General features: G+C 37.8%; 1 protein-coding gene across 3 annotated transcripts; it reads right to left on the bottom strand.

Moving 5' to 3' along the window:
- Positions 1–338: 338 nt before the first annotated feature.
- On the bottom strand, positions 339–19,544 carry SLC40A1 (solute carrier family 40 member 1). Of its 3 annotated transcripts, XM_032292667.1 has the most exons (9): positions 19,091–19,493; positions 18,527–18,594; positions 16,944–17,068; positions 13,955–14,114; positions 11,637–11,752; positions 10,506–10,632; positions 5,105–5,350; positions 3,639–4,286; positions 339–1,928 (listed from the first exon to the last, which is right to left on the bottom strand). In XM_032292667.1, the coding sequence occupies exons 4-9, from the start codon at positions 14,103–14,105 to the stop codon at positions 1,615–1,617; spliced, it is 1,602 nt and encodes a 533-aa protein (XP_032148558.1). In that variant the 5' UTR covers positions 14,106–14,114; positions 16,944–17,068; positions 18,527–18,594; positions 19,091–19,493; the 3' UTR covers positions 339–1,614. The 3 variants fall into 3 exon arrangements, with proteins under 3 accessions (XP_032148558.1, XP_032148557.1, XP_032148559.1); XM_032292666.1 differs by lacking the exon at positions 16,944–17,068 and having other exon boundaries at positions 19,091–19,544; XM_032292668.1 differs by lacking the exons at positions 13,955–14,114; positions 16,944–17,068.
- Positions 19,545–20,369: the final 825 nt, after the last annotated feature.

The raw sequence follows: 20,369 nt of genomic DNA, 5'->3' as shown, positions 1-20,369 counted from the left end.
AAATGATTCCACATGGCTTCTCTTATTTGATTCAATCAGGAAACTTGAAAGGTAGGTAGGATTGGTTTATACCATCATCTCCAATGAACAGAAGGGAACACGGAAGTGAGAACTTAAAAGAGCTTAGTGTAACATATTCAAGGTCAAAGAAAGAGTGCTGGGCCTCATGTTTACTACAATTTTATCCAGGCCACCATGAACCAGAAATGTGAACAGGGAGATAAGACTAAAAACCGTGACACTGTAGCCCTTTACAGAGAAAAACATGTTATCCAAAACAGATGTTCTGTAACAAAAACCTTGTTAAATAATTGGGGAACAGAATTCAGGAAAAAGAATTTAAGATTTTTAAAATATTTTTATAGAGAAATTTTTTTACAAAGATTTTACAATATAGCAAATCATTATGTCATACTGTAGAAAGATGAAGCAAAGGATTAAACTCCAAGGATAAAGAAAGTGCTCATAGCAACATTTTGCAGTCTCCATGAAAGTGCATATAAACGGTTAAGGCAAAGTACCATCTTGGTACAGACATGTTGCAAACTGACTTTTAAAACAATTTTTAAAAATATATACAAACTTTCTTTTCTTCTATTCTTCTCAAAGACATTTGAAAGGGATACTTTTATGAATATTCTTGCTGTAGAACAATGTAGAAATAACTTCTGGGTATAAAACAGTAAAAATAAAAATATTCTACCTGAGAGTGTTAAAAAATAAATCAAATGATTTATGAAACAAAATCTTTACAAGTGTGGGCTTTCTACATGTAACTTGTCAGACTGAAGGCCCCACGTTCTAGACAGAGATCACTAATGATGGTAACATGCGTTAAAGTAGGATTCTTGCCCTTCTGTGTAGCTTCTGGCTTCTAGGTTCTATGACCAAACTATTGACATATTTGAAGTCTGTATGCAGTCATCATGTGATAAATCTACTTTACAGCTTTGCTTCTACCTGCAGCTTACATGATAACCATGCTCTGAAGTGCTACATATGCTTAATACAATATGTTGCCCCTTCTGATAATAAAAATACAAAGGTGCTCTTTAAGTTAAACCATAAACCTTATTAGAGAATTCTAGTTAAGTATTTTCTTTTTCCACATACATGTAAATACCTTAAGATCAATAGGATAATACTGGTTATCAAAATTTAGTCTTCATACTTAAAGAATTTGTTTTTAAAATATAACTGAGATGCAAAAAAATAAATTGGCCAGTCTTGAACAAGAGTGAGTTTTACAGAAAACTGACATATCTGAATTCTGGTACAGATAAGAATCTGCCGAAGGATAACTGAACTCACGTGACTAACCACCCTTTTATGTACGATTGCATCTACTCATGAGAAATAGGGGAATTCAGTGTTATCATTATAGTCTCTGTATTTCAACTGAGTTTTTCTTTTCCAATTTTTTTTCCATGCCTAAACATAGGGAAATTAACCAGCTCATTTCTGCTGACTTAGGTTTCCTAAATCGCTTTTAGTCCTCAAGGCACAGCTGTGGTAAAAGAGAGAAATACCCAGTCAATTATTGGAATTCTGCAGTACAAAATAAGCACATGTGCTCTATACAATTTAGTAACAGGATAGCAACAGTTAACTGTCTCAAACAACAGATGTATTCGCTTGATTTTCTTTCCTAACTTCTTTTGCATCAGGACCGCAAGCAAAGAGCTTGTTTCCCAGAGTATTTTGGGCAAATCGGAAATACATAATGTGGCCCATTGCCACAAAGGAGACTGAAATCAATACGAGCAAGCCAAAAGCTTCAGGATTTGGAGCCAGGATGACCATGATGAAATGCAAAAGATCAAGAAGATAGTTCATGGAGTTCTGTACACCATTTATAATGCCTCTTTCAGATTCCATTACATTTTCTTGCAGCAACTGTGTCACAGTTAAATCAAAGGACCAAAGACCTATAATAAAATATTTTTTAAAAGATTAGATTTTAGGTTATAGGCATACATTTCAAATTACAGATTAAAATCTGTTGACACATGCAAAATACAGATTTTAGCCCAACTGCCTTTAAGTCACCTTATATATATCATAGCCTTGCCTTAGAGAATTATTTTTCATAAAAAATATTTGGTTATTAATGCCTCAATAAATGATTTTTACAGTCATCAGAGAAAAAGAAGTCTAATCTACGAACTTCTTAGTTCTGTTTTTCTGTGACTATTCATACTACAAAAACAAAACTTTGAAATCAGAGACATAATAAATCCTATTATAGTATAAGTACGATTATTTTTAAAGTTTCAAATGACCTAATATATGGTTATGGTTGAAGTATAAGGAAACTTTATTTATTTATTTATTTATTTTTGAGATGGAATCTTGCTGTTTCTCCCAGGCTGAAGTGCCGTAGTGCAATCTCGGCTCACTGCAACCCCTGCCTCCTGGGTTCAAGTGATTCTCCTGTTTTACCTTCCCGAGTAGCTAGGCTTACAGCCACCCTCCATCATGCCCAGCTGATTTTTGTATTTTTGTAGAGATGGGGTTTCACCATGTTGACCAGGCTGGTCTTGAACTCCTGACCTCAGGTCCACCCACCTTGGCCTCCCAAGGGATTACAGGCATCAGCCACCACACCCAGCCAAGTGTAAGGAAACTTTAAACCATTGTTACATTACTGCTAGAGTTCTAAAGCCCATACAATAAAGCTGTCTTGCTTGGAAATTAATATCTCCAATAAATTAATGAACTGCTTTGTATCACAAGATAAATACAATTTCATTTTAAGAGTGAATTCAGTCAGAGATAATTCAGCAGTACTCTATTAATGATTACTTAAATTTTGCTTTGCAAGAAGTCTTTACATTATGTTTCCTTCCAGGGCTGTAAAACCCATTTGTGTGGCAAACTGTGTAAGTACACATCGGCTACAGAAAACCTTTGAAGAATTTTTTTTCCTACTTTCACATCTTCTATTAAAGCCAGAAATATTACCTTTTTAGTGTTGTCCCACGGGAATAGTCACTAAACTACAGTTTCTTTGTTAGGGTTGTTGCAATATCAAGACTCTACTAGGTGGCAGTATAATTGATATAGCTAATATCTTTTATAAATTAAATTACATTTAAAAAATAATTGCTTGAGCTCAGGAATTCAAGACCACCTTTGGCAACATGGCAAACTCCATCTCTACAAAAATACAAAAATTAGCAGGTCATGGTGGTGCATGGCTGTAGTTCCAGCTACTTGGGGGACCGAGGCAGAAGGATTGCTTGAGCCCAGGAGATCAAGGATGCAATAAGCTGTGATTGTGCCACTGCACTCCAGCCTCGGTAACAGAGCAAAATCCTGTCTCAAAAAAAAAAAAAAAAAAAAAAAAAAAGTAACATTTAAGATACTCATTTAGAAAAAATTTTCAAGTCTGAACCATGTTTTAAGTATACGTACATGATAAGGTAACAAGTACAGGTTTTCAAACTATAAAATGTACAACAAAAAATAAATATAAAGTACAAATACAGAAAATAATTTCACAATTAATAGTGTATTTTGCTTAAATTAATATTTGGGGAACATTTCACATGATTATTAATGGATTCTCTGAACCCACATTACAGAAAGACACTTTAGTTCATACTTAGTTCATTAAAATACAAAAGATTTCTTACCGATTCTAGCAGCAATGACGCCTGCAAACAGCAGACTGACGGAGATTATGGGCACAGATTCAGGATTTGTCTCCGGGACAATATTAGCAGAATTAGACCCGTTAGTCATGTGTATTTCAGTTGTAGTAATGGTTTCAGGTATCTTGGTAGGTGTGATTGACTCTGCTTGAATGAACCTCGATCGGATATCTTCAAAAGGAGAAATGGACAAGTCCAGGGGGCTTCCAGGCATGAACACAGAGATCACACACAAGATCAAACAGGAAAGCTGTGCCAATCCTGAGATCAGACCTGTCCGAACCAAACCACATTTTCGACGTAGCCAAGTGAAAGCCACAGTTCCCATTATTCCAGTTATAGCTGATGCTCCCATCAAAATACTGAGGATTGAACCACTCAGTCCCTGAGTATAGGCGTACCCTGTGGTGATGCAGTCGAAGCCCAGGACAGTCATATAAAGGAAAGCAAGACCCATGCCAGCCAGAAACACGGGCTGATTGTAGTAGGAGACCCATCCATCTCGGAAGGTACGGAAGGGCTCAGCCATCTGGGAGGCACAAGTAGGCTCTAGCTCACGTTCAAGCTCATGGATGTTAGAGCCTTTCACATCCATTAGATGAGTTCCCTCCATGGGTTTTGGCTCAGTATCTGTTAATAAAAGGTAACATTATTTTGTTGGGAAGGAGATGTGGAGATAAAAGCCAATTATTAATAGTACTTTTTCCTTCTCCTATTCCCCTCCCTCAAGGGTACCCTTGGTTATACATTATAAAATGTATTTTCTTTTACTAATAATTTAAGAATTACAGGCAAGGAATAATCATCCAGTGCATTTTTATTAAATAAACAAAATACTATTGATCTGTCCCTCTTTTCTTTTCTCTCTCTCTCTTGCTCTTAGGAATTATACTCACACCAAAGTAAACAGCAGGAAAACTCACCAGATAAAATATAAAAATTATCTTAGAAAACACAGCATGTTATTTTCTAGGTCCCTGCAGAGCTGGGTAGAAGATTCCATTTAGCCAGAAGCCCAATTTCCTCTTCTCTGTGAAGTACCCAGCTTGTGTCCTCACTCTCTTCTACTGTCCTGCAAATGACCACATAACTCCCTCCTCACAGACTTCAAGGGATTCTCTCGATATCTTTTTTTTTCCCCACTTTTTTCCCTGTCCTATAACTTAGCTTTGCCCAGCCACCTCTCAACTAATTGAACCTCTATGACTACTGCTCACATCAAGGAAGAGGGCCAGGGGACCCATTCCAACCCCACCAGATTCAACCCAGAGTTTTCCTCCAGATCCTCAAAAACCTGTTCTTGCCTCATCTACCATAGTGATATATTTAACCTCATCCGGCCCTCACTGGTAATAAAACCTGATACAAATTCAAAATAGTTTTGATCTTCACCAACATTTAAGGTCTGAACATGAGAATAAAAGGAGTAATCACTGTGTTTAGTTTACCTTTGTGTAAATTCAGCTGTTTCAATTCAGTTTCCTCTTCTTTAAGAGCAGCTTTCACAGCTAGAGCAGGGGTTTTCTGGTAAACCTTCCAGAGCAGAAAGTACTCCACGCACATGGATACCAAGTTCCATCCCGAAATAAAACCACAGCCAATGACTGGGGAGCCAAATGTCATAATCTGGCCAACAGCCATTGGGGCCAAGATGTTGGTTAACTGGTCAATCCTTCGAATTGTGGCATTCATATCTAGAGAGGCAGGTGAAAGAGGCAGGTAAATGTGCAAACCCATCAAAGACAGACTGCCCATTTACACAATACAAAGCTGTAAACCAAGAGTATAAATTCCTAAAATGTTATTTTCTAAAAGCACATTTGTAAGAAAATCATTTTGTTAAAAAAAAATTTGTTGTTTGGGTAAAGTCCCACTATATTTGCCTCAAAAATGACAATTTTCTTGGGATTGCATAAATCAGACTAACAGGTTTTAAAATGAATACAATAGTGACTCTACATTTTTTTTCAACAAATGTATGTTAAATGCCTATTATAAGCTAGGCATCATTCTCAACAATTCTTAACAGTATAAAGAAGACAACTAATATCCTTCCCCGTCTTCATGGAGTTTACATTCTCACAGGAAAAGAAAGACAATAAATCAACAAAAGTGTGTGTGTGTGTGTGTATACACATATATACATATATATACACACACACATGCTTGTATATATATGTGTGTGTATATGCTTGTATATATTTATATGTACACACACATATACATATATTGCATATGTCAGATGTTTATCAAATACTATGGTAAAAAGTAATACAGAAAAAGGGCAGAGAGTGCTCAGGGGAATGTTCTAAATAAGGCAAGGTATGAGAAGGACTCACTGAAAAACAGAGCATCAGAGCAAAGAGAAGCACTGAGGAGAAACACTACCTTGGTCACATGAAAGATTCTGGGGACCCCAAAAAAAGGAGACCAATAAGAGCAATGCCTGAATAAAACTGATTTAAGAGACTAGTGCCAACCCTAGGGCACACCATTTGTATTTTCAGTGAGTCATATTCTGGAACACAATGTGAATGCTTCGCATGGCCTTATGGAAAGCAAAGTACTGCCCAAAAAACAGAACTGGAAATAGACAAGTCCTTTGTTTATGTTTTGCCAAAAAGAAGAACAAAGAAATAGAGTAGCAGAGAAGGAAGTGTGGTAAAGATAGGGATTTTTAAGAGGAACAAAATTAGAGCATGATTAAGTGCTGCCTGAAATGATACAGTAGATAGGGGATGTAATCTGAATCTACTGCATAAACGGAGGAGTTGTTCTTAGACAGGAACACAATTCATCAATAGTAACAAGAGTGGAGGCCAGGTACAGGTAAGAAAAGAGATATTATGGTAGAATCACATGGAAGCTCTCTTCTCATTTCCTCCATTTTCTCAGCAAAGTACAAAGCCAGGTCCCACCGATGAAAATAAGGATGGGGAGAAGGACCTGAACGTGTGATGAGAGAGGAGAAACAACTGTGAAATGGTCCTCTAGGAAAGTACAGAAGAAGAGAATCAGAGAAAAAAGTGTGATTATCTGGAAGCATGAAAGGACCAACTCTGTGGCTGTGAACCTCAAGTGAGAATACTAAGCAAGGTCATGTGTTTTTTTTCCGGCCATGCTCTACTGTGGAGAGTTGGATTTAGCCATAGTTCTACCAAACAAAAGTGACAAAAGGAGAGGGGGCCAACTGAGCTGAGGGTATATACCAGGAGATGATCATATAATCATGACTGGCCTTGAAATTTAAGCTGGGTAAGAAAGAGACAAGAGAGAGGTCGTGGACGGTAAAAAGGCAGTAGAATGAATGGTTTGTAGGAGCCAATCACATTGATGGATTGTTGAGGCTTTGGTAGTGAAGAAGTTGCTGGAAAGACAGAAGAAGGTGGTTTTTCAAGATACGGATGCCCAAGACTGAGATTATGGGAGGAGAGAATTTAGTGGTGATAACAAGGTCTAGAGTTTGACTATGGGAATGTATACCTGAGTCAGGGTAGAGGACAAAATAAAAAGGAAGTTAAGAAATGTCCAACACAAAGAAATGATAAATGTTTGAGATGAAGATGTATCTCCATCTCATCTCATCACTATACACTATAAGTATCACAACATCACTGTGTACCTCATAATAATATGTGTCAGTTAAAAAAAAAATAATAAAAATAACTAAAACCAAAAGTTTTAGAACAAAAAGAAAGTGATCTACTTTCTCATTCGCTGTCACAGAACAGAGTGAAATTTGTGAGACAAGTCTTAAACAATCATTTGGGTTAGTTACCTTAAGGGAAAAACAATACGTGACAAAGAAGTACATTAACAGAAAATTGCCTTTATTCCTTTGTAATTCTTCCTGGTTCTCAATTGCTTTCCAATTAGTCCTATGAGTATATAATACATATATGATAACAAGGGAACTTTGACATATTTAACCTTTCACTTGAAAGGCAAAGGTAGCCTTCATTGATCTTACACTTAACCGCCTCTGCAGAGACTTCATTACCGTCTGCCTCCCACTAACTAGTAAGTTTCCAACTCATATGCCAACAGAGAAGTGTGGAATTCATCCAAATAACTTGATAATTGGAATCCAAAGAGCAAGTGACTAAAGAAAATATATACTTGAAGCTTAAAGTCTCAGAACAACAACGACAACAAATTGTTTTAGTTAAAATTATTTCTTACTCTTTCCCCACTTCAGTTTTCAAGAGCTCATAGAGCTTCCCAATGTCACCAATTTCCATCTTTTCCATTGTACTTAGGATGTCAATAACATGTAGGTGTCAGTAGAAATGGTATATTAGAAAACAGCTTTTATTTTTCTGATGCAGAATGGATTTTTTTTTAAGACAATCATTTTACTGGTAGCAGGCTACCAGTCTTATGAATATGCAAATATATGTTCTTTACCAATTTATAGTCTTACAGAAGCACACAATTATGTGTTCATTTGATTCCAATTTAACTGTTCTCAGATACAGCTGTGGCACAGAACATAACATTAAATAACCACTTCTATTATAAAAGGTGTATTACATTTCATAGAAAAAAAAATTTTAATTTGCTAGCAGGTTTGTCTACTTCATATATGAAACCAATTTTTAATCAATACTGCACAAACACAGAATTTATCTGCCATACTTGATCAAGCTAACTAGCAGACTATTTTTTAGAATGATGGGCAAGAAAAATTTCAGAAGATACTAATAAAGAGTGATCCTCAAAAGAAACTCCAAAAATCAGCCTGCATAAACACAAATCATTCCTGGCTGGAGTAGATGGGTCTGTGTACAGAGATACAACCTCACAGGAACCCAGGGCAGCAGCTGGAGTCCCTTCTAGATGTACTTTCCCCCTTCTTTCTCCCATTTTTCCTTCATCCTCCTCCTTTTCCTCTGTTCTCCTTTAACTCTGCAATAGCAGAAATGGCAGAAAAAATCCATAATGAGACACTTGCTGACCTTCAGAACTAAAGAAGTTTCTGTTTCTTGTTTTGAAACATGCAGAAAGTTTTCCTTCACTTGTCCACCAGCCCACACTGCTGGCTGGCTGTGAAGGAGCACCACTTAATAAAAGTTAACATAGAGTGGACAAGAGTTCAACAAACATCTCACGTCCTTTCCTACACTTAAAAAACTTCAGAAAGTTAGAAAAAGACTGCCTAGATTCTTCTACTCTGCAATAATTCATAATATAAAGAGAGACAGCTGAAAAATGACCAGTCGTATTTTTGTTGTTCTTGGATGTCACTTCATAGCAAAATCCCACAGAGTGATGTGGGAGGTTTGTGTGTATATATATGGATAAGTTAAAGATTCTGGTTAACTTTCTTTTTCATATTTCAGACTTTACAGGGTCAAGTTAGTTAAGATCAGTTAAGTAAAATAAAATCATTTTATTTTCATTTTATCTATGGCTGCTGCACAAATTAAAGAAAAATCATTGTGAAAGCCAACATTTTCCTCTAAATATATTCCAACAGATATATATGTGATCTATTGTCAAAATATATCCTTTTGTACCCTTTGAATTTTAAAACATGGATATATTTTACATGTTTTAAATAGTGTGTTAAAAAAGAGAAAGTAAAAAAATAAGGACAAAGCCTTATCTAGTTCAATGTGACAAAAAAGACATGAAATTATTCCTTATTATAAATGATCACAGGAAGAAAAGTAAATGAGAATCATGATTTTAGCTCGAGAGAATTTCCTGTGATACAGATTCACACATGTTAAACTCATCTTAAACACACACCATCCTTTAAATCAATCACTGTGGAATTTCTAACTCAATGATAATACTGCTACCACAAAGTGATGATTCAGACAAATTCTTCTTCTAGACCTTCCACAGACTTTGTTCTCCTTCACTCACCCCTCCTTTCTTTCTTTTTTTTTTTTTTTTAAACCAAATAGTCCAAACAAAGCTGCCTGCTAACCCCAGCACATAATCTTGCCTTCTGTATCCTGGGATAAGCCATTTAAGTCATCAAGAATGGTTTACTCGTCTGTCAGGACAGTTAGGCAATGCATTTGTTACACCCATTATCTCAGTAATCAGCAGAGATGCATCAGCTGATCTGACAGGTAGGTAGGTGTACCCTTCCTTCTTTACCCTGCGTAATTATCAGTCCAAATTGTATCTGTGTGTCTTATGAGGGGAAGGCAGGGAATAATGAACAAGGGAGGTTATTCTGAGCCTAAGTAATATTGACGGAATAGGACACGTTGCTTTGTAAGCATTCTTCAGATTTTCTTTGACCACTTGTTTATATTTCCAATGAGCAACTAAGATGGTAAGCTTCTTAAAAACTGCATTCTATCTTCTGTTTATTTGGTATTTGTAACAGCAATTATATTACATTGTACATAATGTAATAGAAGTTATATATTATAACTTTAAGTTAGAAGAAATTAACTTCTAGAGTCTCTTCTACAATTAAGTTCTTTCCATTTAGAGAAAAATAATGTCTGTATGATTGATAAGCACCAGTAATAACATTCATAGGTATGACCAGTAAAATTTCATGTCAGATTTTCACTGTTCTAAGTATTAACATTTAGAAAGTTGATTGAATTTTCTTTTTAAAAAAAAAGGAAAGAAAAAGTTATTCCATTTGCCAAGTTTGGGTAGGATAAAAGAGAAGTTAGCTACCCTATAAGTTAACTTCATAACAGGGATAAATCTTAGCACTAAAACTGACAATAAGGTAAGAGAGTATGCTTTCAATTTATGGTTCCTAAAAAAAATATCCAGAACAAAAATAAAAGGCTTACAGCCTCATTTATCACCACTGATTTAAAGTGAATCCTAACATGCCCATTTAATTGAAAGAGAAAACCAAATTACTTGCTAGTTTGCTTCTGTCTTCTCCTGCAACAACAACAATCCAATCCCTTTGGATTGTGATTGCAGTAGCAGTACTGGCCAAATTTGCAATATTTGCAATAGTGATGATCAGGATATAGCAGGAAGTCTAAAGAATGACAAGAAAAAATTGAGTTATAATGTCAGTTCACCACACTGTACATACGACATTAAACAATGTAGTTTAAAATGGTCTTTGGTGGAATAATTAAAAAAAGTATTTTAATTTCATTTACAAGAAATAATTTTACTTCATACATATGAAACAATGAAAACCAGCAGTCAAGTTAAGGGGCATAATGTCCTAATCCATATCATCTTTATCATCTGTACTATACATAATACAAAAATTATGATAGTCATGTGAATAGTTATCATAAAATGTTAAGACAGTGGTGGTTTCGATCATTTCTCCCACAAATATTGCCTTTGAAAAGAATGTTGAAGGAGAATTGAGAACACCTGATTTAAGTCAGAGTTCTGACACTTTCTAGTTGCATGACAATAAGCAATCAACTAACGTCACTTTGTCTTAATTTTTTCAACAAAATGAAAGGAATAGACTCAAAGATTTCTAAAGTCCTACCCGGCTTTGTAACTCTGTAATATCAATCCAAATATACATAAAAAGTTTCAATATGACACCAAATGCATTGTTTCTACCACACTCCATCTCTCTCCTCTTTTCCATCAAGCTCTTATGAAATCACAATATGAAAAGCTATCTAGTTGACATTCCCAAACAGAAGTAACAATTATTATTGGAGGAACACAATCATATGAATAACATTTCTTAAATAGCATGAACAAAGTATAGGTCACTAAAAAGCTGAAAACAAACAACTGAATTCTATAGTAAACTCTTAGAAATGCCATTAAAAACCAATAGGACAAAATTTAAATTCAAGCAATACTTAATAAGTGCCTGTTGTGGGCAAAACAACAACAAAACAAACTATAGGGGATTTGACAGTAGACACAGAAATCAATATTAAAAGGTCACATCTACCAAAAGAAAAAAAAAAGATACTCCCTAGCCTTAAAAGTATTTTCATTTTTTACTATTACCAGGTATTCAATTTTCTGTCATGAAGAATCTCATTGAGAACTTACAAGAACCCATCCATGGTACATGGTAAGAAGCTCGTGTTTATGTAAGAAAACCATCATCAGGATGATTCCACACAGGATGACTGAAACGTTCTGTACCACCAGCGAGGTCTGGGCCACTGTGCAGAGGATAAAACAAAGTGTTCATTACATCAAAATGTGTCAGTGGGACTGTTCTTATCCTCACATCATTGTTCTACTGTATTAATGCACAACATAATAATTACAAGATAAAAGAAAACCTTTCTGAAGTCAATCCTGCCCCAACTACTCCCAATATGACCCAGAGGATCACACCAGACCAGTAAACATGCAAACAAAATGAAGTACAAGTTTTTCTGTTCACTGAAGTCTGTCATAATGACCACATTTTCATTTAGTTTATCTTCTTGAAAGCTGAACATAAACAGAGCTGTAGTATGATATAGATATGATCCATATTTCAGCTTTTTGTTGCTTCAGCTAAAACAAGAACATGTAGGAGGTTAAAGAGGAAGTTATGAAATCCACAACCTCCTATGTGGCAGGCTGAATCTGATAATATGGTATAGATAAATAGGAAAGACACACAAAAATTTGCCAAGAACAAAGCAGCAGTGTATTTCTTTTGGTATACTAATGCTATTTGCCATTGCTACGAAATTCTAAGCTACCCCTTCCATCTCAGATGGCAATTCTCTTAACACGAGGCACCCATATAGATAAAGCACTGGAGTAAGGACAGATAAAGATACCTGGTAGCCTTTTTTCTGCCACTCAGTAGATAAATGATCTAGGGCAGGATACCTAATGTCTCTTATGCTTGCATCTAGAAGGTGAGGATGGTAATACCTGTCTTCCTTACTCTATAGAGTCATAATGATGCTCAAATAAAATACTTATGAAAGCACTTTGGAAAATATAAAGTTCTATATGTAAGGGATAATTACAGCTCTTGTCTTCAAGGATAATATAGTTCATCCTCGCTTGGAAGGTCATATCAAAGACCCAAGACAAAATAAACACTTTCTGAAAGCAGTCTGAAATAAAATCCCAACATATAATTCATTAATTCGTTCATCTGTTCATTCACTGGATAAGGATTAGATGTCAACTGAATAAGGTTCTGAGCTTTCAGGACCCTACAGAACAGAAAAAGAAAAGATATGTGAACAGATAATTGTATCTATATAAGTGCAACAGCAGAGGTGTTAACAAAGCCTCAGGGAAACACAGAGAAAGGAATGGCAAACTCAGCCTAGAGGTATCAGGAAAATATTTCGTAAAGAGTAATATATGAGTCAATTATACAGGATAAGTGGGAAATTGTTATCCTACCCCACTTTTCTTCATCCAATTCAATATTCTTTCCTAATCTATGATTGCAGTGCTCAAAAATTATTAAAGGTTTCTGTGTATAATATTCCTGTGTTTCTATGTATAATGATGCAAATAAGTAAATTTTTTTCTAGGTTACAGAACTTTTTTCTATATGAGTTCTGGTCTACTCATTCTAAAAGCAGAAACATGTTTATCTTGACTATTGTCCTAGTAGCATCACGTCCTGGAATTTGATAATCCTGTTGCTCTGTGTCTAGAAGCAGTCATCCTGCACTGAAAGAATGACACCTCAATTTTTCGCCATCATCTAAGTCAGATATGGTAAGGTCTTGGCATTGAGCAATTCAAGAAAATTTACCCAGAATGATTATCCATATTTCCCTTATATTCTAGATAATTTAGTTGCTCAATTACTTTCTTTCCCGTATAAAATGACATGATTTCAGTACTAATGCTTAGAATAAAGATCAATATATTATTATTTCTTCTTTTTCTCTACAAAATTTGTAATTCAGCTCTTTTTGATCCAGGCTCAACTGTTCTCCCTTGAATCTATAGTTTTCAATTCCCTTACATACACTCGTACATATAGTAACCAAAGAACAGATGTTACAGCTGTCTCTGGAACAGCACACTAAAGGGACTCCAGTGCAAGTCATAGTTAGAAAGGAAGCCCAAGTTAAGCAAACTTTTAATGTTTAACATGGTTCTCAGAAAAGTGCTACAAGGTTAATCATTAACATATAAAATGTATGAATAGCCAAAGAATAAAAAAATATATATTAGGTCAATGTCCAGGCATCCCAACTGTGTGTGGGAGCCAAGGGACCCTCCATCCAGAGGTGGTGCCATCTAAGGCCTCCTCCCTCAGGTGTGGTGTGCAGACATTCCCTGGGTTGGTCATGGTTTTTGCTCTCTCAGTTTGTTGTTTCTTTTGTTAGGGAGGTAGCTCAGGCATTGCTCTCATGGATACAAGGGCTTAATTATATAACAACACTCACCTTTAAGTCTAGCATTCTTATCCACCCAGTCACCAATGATGGCTCCCAGGACCAGAACAGACCCTGCCACCACCAGCCCGTAGACTGCTGTCAAAAGGAGGCTGTTTCCATAGAGCTCTACCAGAAACACAGACACAGCAAAGTGCCACATCCGATCTCCCTTAAATAAGAAGAGAAAATGTTTTGATGGAATATTTTTTGTTTCTTGTCTATTGTACTCAGGAAGTTTGCTTCCTTATCAAAGGGGCACTTCCTGGCTACATTATGAGACTTTCAAAGTCAATAATTACTCTTAGATTGAATAACGATCAGGTGTTAAAACTGTTCATCCCAGCACAATAGAAAATATTCTTGCCCAAATATTAAGTAAACTTGAAAAGGCATGATATTAATGAACCGTACATTGTCTTTGTCATTCTAGAAAAAAAAATGCCATTTCCAGACCCAAGATGGCTTTTTGAGATAAAACATTTTCTCCTGTGTGCCAGTTTTCTCCTGGGGCCTCGAATTTGCCTATCTTGATTGCAGAGGCATAAAGTCATTTGCTTTTGACCAGAAATCAATTACAGTATAATTCACAAACATTAATATACCTTAAACATCAAGAAAAAGCCAGTTTCCCAATTTGTAAAATGATAGGAATGGCCTATATGATCTCTAAGTTTCCTCCACTCCTAATATACTAAAACCTATGAGATTTCATAAAGTCATAATTTGAAAGTCATAAAACAGCAGAGTGATCAGAAAGAGGAGAGCAACAAGGGCAAATTCTGGCACCACATAAACAGTGATGTCAGAAACAAATTTAACTGCATAAGCAAGTAGTTACATTAACATTTTAATACAGATGAGTTTTGAAAGGAGAAAAAAAGTACTTATTTCTTCACACAAACTCCAGAGAATACAGGGAATTTTGGAGTTCATTACATGAAATGTGATTTAACAGAAACTTTTAAGTAAATTAGGCAAATTAATGTCATCAAAAATCTATAATGGACCTTATTATGAGATTTTAGGCTCCATCCCTGACTTCTGAAATTAACATTAAGGAGGACAACCATATTCCATCATAACTTATCTCTGGGAATCACTATAGGAAACCAAATTCCAGGCCTCATAGATTTACACTATGGAAATACTTATACTCCTAGTTCTTCCCAAAGTCTGTTAACATCTTCATGAAATATCCATGTATTAGAAGCAAATACTATCCTGGCATGTCAAATGATTTTAAAAATTTAATGAGGCCAAGATAACAATTTTATACATTTGAAAATTGATGCGTGCTAGCAATCATTTAAAATAAACTTAGTGTAGACCAGTAGTTCTCAACCAGAGATGACTTTGTTCTTCCTACCCTCACCCCACCTCCCCGGGGATCATTTGGCAATGTTTGGAGTAATTCTGAATTGTCACAACGGCAGTGGGGGTGGAACTGTTACTTAATCTTTAACCTGAAAAGCAAATTTAGATTTGATTAGAATAAAATGGGGTGGGGAGTGGGGAGGCACTTTATTCTACTCTCAAATCCTCTGAATAGCTCCCAAGGAAAAGACAACAACACATAAATGTCCCAAATGATAGGCTGCCTCTGTGAATTTTCTTTCTTAACATACCTGTTAAGAAACACTTTTCTAATACTGTTGCTTCTTTCTTTTTTTCTTCCTCTTGTTTTTTAAATTGTTTTAGAGCCCTCTAAAGCAGGCCATCAAAAGAAATGCTATTAAATTTTTGTCTCTTGCTTATTCTTTTGTGTCATACCACCTCTTTGATGGAGGGAAATAAATTGCTGCTATTACCCCAATTTCCAACAGGTTTAGGCTTTAAGAAGCAAGAGATTCTATGCTTACAAAAAGCCCAAGAATTGGGTAAAGTCTACGTAAATATTGGCCAAGTACCCATTTCTTGCCTTCCCACCTATTCTTACCAAACTTGGATGACCTGTTTATGTGTCCACGTACCCCCACTGGACTGAGAGCTGAAGGCAAACCTAGTAACTGTCAATGAATGATCATGGTCCTTAATCCACTCAATAAATACTTACTGAGTGGCTACTATGTACTTAACACTTGCAGGCACTGGAGCTTCAGCAGCCCACAAAAATCACAGTCCATGTTTTCATCAAGCTCACATTCCGGTGAGCAGAGACCAAAACCAAATCTAGCACAGGGCATGTGCTGCTATGAGGAAATATAAAGCAGGATGGAGCTGGTGGCGACAAAGGCCTCCATGGGCAAAGAAGTGAGGCCTGTCGGAAGCAAGGGCACAAGAAAGGCAGATATACTGTGGTTTAAATGGAGAGTCTATAAGATAACGATATAAGATGTAAGCAACTGGCCCCTCCTTTTAAAGCTCATACTAAATTGTATTATAAGCTCCTTGACAATAGTATCCACTTCTTTTTTTTGTCTTTTGAGACAGCGTTTTGCTCTGTTGCGCAGGTTGGAGTATAGTGGTGTGATCACAGCTCACTGCAGCTTCAAACTCCTGGGTTCAAGCAATTCTTCCACCTCAGCCTCCAAGCAGCTGGGACTATAGGTGTGCCTCATGACACCCGGCTAATTTTTAAATTTTTTGCAGAGACAGAGCCTCCCTATGTTGCCCAGGCTGGTCTCAGACTCCTGGGCTTAAGCAACACTCTTGCCTCAGCCTTCCAAAGTGCTGGGATTATAAGCATGAGCCACTGCACCTAGCCAGGATCCACTTCTTAGACTACCTTGTATTGTGATAGTACAGAGTAAAATGCATTGATCCACTGGCAGATAAAAATGAAGTCAGAAATAAAAGGCATTCAACCTCACACAAAACTAACCTGAGGAACCCTCTACTCCAATGCCCCTATGTTCACTGTATAGGAATTCATGATTTGGCAGGGTGGGCAGGGAAATGCATACGCGCACACATACACACTACAGAAACATAAATATTTTTTCGTAATAAAATCAGGCAGAGTGCCACATAAGAGACAAAACACAAAAAATATAATTACCTAGTGTTAGAGACATTCCACTTTTGCACTCCTTTGCAGTAGAAAGGAGTAAAAATCCACTAAACCTTATATGGTTGTAGTTGCTGCTGTTTACTTTCTCATGAGAACTTCCTTTGCTTGACTTACTGTAAAGTTGGGATAAGCATCTGTCACCTTTCTTGTGAGACTTTTAATTAACATGACAAAATATCCTCCTGGAACAACCACAGTGCCACTCGTTTTCTGGCAAATCTGACCTCCTAACCTATTAACCAAAGGTCACATAAACCATAATCAGTATTTGGAAGTGAGGCATCTTCTTCCTCTAAGAGCTAGGCCACACCACAGGCTGAGAATTTCAGATACTATTTCCATCATCTGTTTTTAATACTTAATATTTATTGAATTAAGCTGGAGGAACAAACTATTGCTTTAGATTTATTAAGGGTTGTTTCTCTAGGTTTCTACTTAGCATTATCAGCTGTGGAATTAAACTCACACCAATTCCACTTTGTTTACATCTATTTGCAGAGTCATCTCTGCGAAAGCCACTGGTAAGATAGGAGCTTGCATTTCTAAAATGTCATCTATAAACTGCTATTTCCTAGAGAGCCAATAATGTAGCTTAACAATTTCTCAAAGGCATTGGCTATAGATTTCCTCTTACAGTGGTTTCCATCCATGTCTTAAGGATGATCCAATAGAAGTTTCCAATGTAAAAGGAAAATAACATTTAAAAAATTTACTCTCAAAATTTTATCTATTTACAGTTCTTTTTAGTTAAATATATATGAGGCATGAACAGAATATGGCCAGTTTTATTGCTTTTAAATAATAATTGTTTAATGTTAAAGATTCTAATCATTATTAAACATACATCTAGCATCATTCTAGGTTATTATTTTTTGGGGAGGATTTTAGGAGCCCAGACCTACAGAAACACTAGGTCTCTTCCAAGACTACCTAGAAAGTCAGAGGGAAAACTGTGAATCCATTACTGATATTCACTGGATGATAATTTTTAAGATAGCCTTGGATACCCCAAACATTATCTAACTGTAGATAACATTTTTTAAAGACCAGAATTTTTGTCACTCAGATATTTGTTCTGGGGAGTCATTTATGTTTCAATTAATCTTAGAATGCTATTATTAGCCTAAGTCAGTCACTCCACCTATTGTATTCTCATGGTGCTACACGCTGGAACTAAATTTAACAAAAAAAGAAAACAAAATATTTTAAAATGTGAAGAGAAGGTATATGACACATCCATCCATTTTATGTAGCAGATATGTCTATTTACTAAAGCTACTAATGCAACATACAATTTAAAAACAAAGGAAATATTCCTTTCTTTGTTAATCTTGTCTGGATAGTTGTCTATCTATATAAACTATGATGATCTGATAATTTAGTTGCATTAACTAACACTCATGGGGAAATAACATCAGTGTAAATAACGTTTTCATTAAAGCATGTGAACTTGGATGATTTATTTCTTTAACTGCTTGGCAAAACTGGTAGTTGGCTTAATACAAATGGCTGGAACGAAAGGAAATAAAACGTTGCGCAACTGTGTTGTAAGAATGTGCATTCTCACTTACCCAAGTGGAGAGAGAATGACCAAGGTAGAGAAGGAATTTTGCAGAGGTCAGGTAGTCGGCCAAGGATCCTGCAAAGACACAAGCGGGGAGATAAAAAGCGGTCGTAGTCACTTAATGAGCTGAGGGCAGAATGCTTATCCCTTTGATCTTATTAGAACATGATTATTAAAAACTACATTGCGGGACACATCACGTACGTTTTATCAAGTTACCTATGAACCGAGGTATTTGTTCACTTAATACCATTCACTTAAATTCAGCATGACCTAGTCCATAACTGCCCAACTTCACATTTCACATACAGTGAAGAAACTTGTTTCAACATTTTTTTTACACAAGGCAATCCAAACTGCCCAGCCTACTCCAACCGTGCCTATGTGCAAGCCCCTTTTCCCACACCCTGAATTTCATTTCTTCCTTAACGTCCACAAATATGAATCAAAGGATCTTTCACAAAGCTATGCTTAACAGCAGAGCCGTATTCCTGCAGAACCTGTGTAGAGCTGCTTGTCTCCAAAGCCCAGCCTGGGTTTCTACCACTCGCATTCGGTCAAAGCCACTCACCACAGCATCCTCTCTGGCGGTTGTGTTCTCCTGCCCTGGTCATGACACTGGGCGACCCCGCTGGCTCTTCGGCGGCTGCTCTCGCTGCTGCTCTCGCTGAGGTGCTTGTTAACAGGAGTGCAAGGAGCTGGAGATAACACCTCTAAAAACACAACAGACTTGGGCAAAAAGACTACAACGACTTTGGCAAACCACAAAAGAAAAGGGGCCCGGGGATTTTCCTTTTTCCTTCTTTCCAAACTTAGCTAACACTGTAGCTGAAGTTGGAAAGGCAAAGCCTTATGGAAGCGGGTTGGGAGGCGCAGCAGGCCGTCCGAGCCTAGCGGACGCCCCAGCCAGCTCTCGCCGCCGCCGCCGCCGCGGTGGGCCGGGCCCAGCTCTTATACCGAGGCGGGGGCGGAGCTCCCTGCGCCGCCGACTGGGGCCGCCCCGTCCCCTTCAGAGCCGCCCGGGCGTCCCCGCGGCGCGAGGCGGGCTCCCGTCAACCCTGCGCACCGGGCCATCTCCACGCCCTTCCCGGGAGGAGTCGCCCGCCTGGGGCGCAAGTGTCCAACCGGCCGCAGACACCCTGCGCGGGCTGCGGGGACCTTCGCCTCGACCCGTTCCGCTCGCCGCGTTTTCCCTCCCTCCGGGGGGCAGCGGTGGGGCTGGGAAGGGGAGAAGGCGCGTGGAGCCGGCGGGGCGGTGTCGGGAGGTTCTGCGCGAAACCAGGCGGCAGGTGCTGGAAGAAAGCGCTGCGCACCGGCTCCCTGGCGGTTCAGGGAAAGGGCGGCCGCCGGACGGTCGTAGTGCCAAGCTCCAGTACGAGCTTGGAGGATGGTGATTCCTTTTTTAATGAAAATAATTTTTTAATACAAGTATCTAAATAAATATAATTCATGCCACAGAGGCCACTTTCCTGGCCTTCCCATTCCGGACCGCCTGCGGCAGAGAATGTCTTTCCTTCCCCGGACTGCATAGCAGCGCTTCCCTCAAAGAACCAGAATCAAAGGGCAGGAAGGGAGCGCAAAGATCAGAGTCCAGCCCTCTTCAGAGGAGCAGACGGAGGCTTGCAAAAGTGAAGTCCCGCAGCGAGTTACAGACCTACCCCTGTCCCCAAACTGGGTCCTCCAAATCCGTCCTGGAGACACAAGGAGGACGCTGCAGCCCTAACAAGCCCTTCACCATCATTCCCTCTCCTTCTGTACCCTCTCACCCCGCCCCCACGCGCGCGTCCCTTCCCACCTAACCTCCAAATGCCCCAGTGGTAGGCTTACCAGGAATACCGGTTATCCCAGTT

The sequence above is a fragment of the Sapajus apella genome, unplaced genomic scaffold (assembly GCF_009761245.1).
Source record: "Sapajus apella isolate SASKATOON/1434 unplaced genomic scaffold, GSC_monkey_1.0 scaffold28, whole genome shotgun sequence".
Taxonomy (NCBI): domain Eukaryota; kingdom Metazoa; phylum Chordata; class Mammalia; order Primates; family Cebidae; genus Sapajus; species Sapajus apella.
The sequence above is the reverse complement of the archived record's forward strand: the minus strand, read 5'-3'. Positions and strand labels throughout refer to the sequence as shown.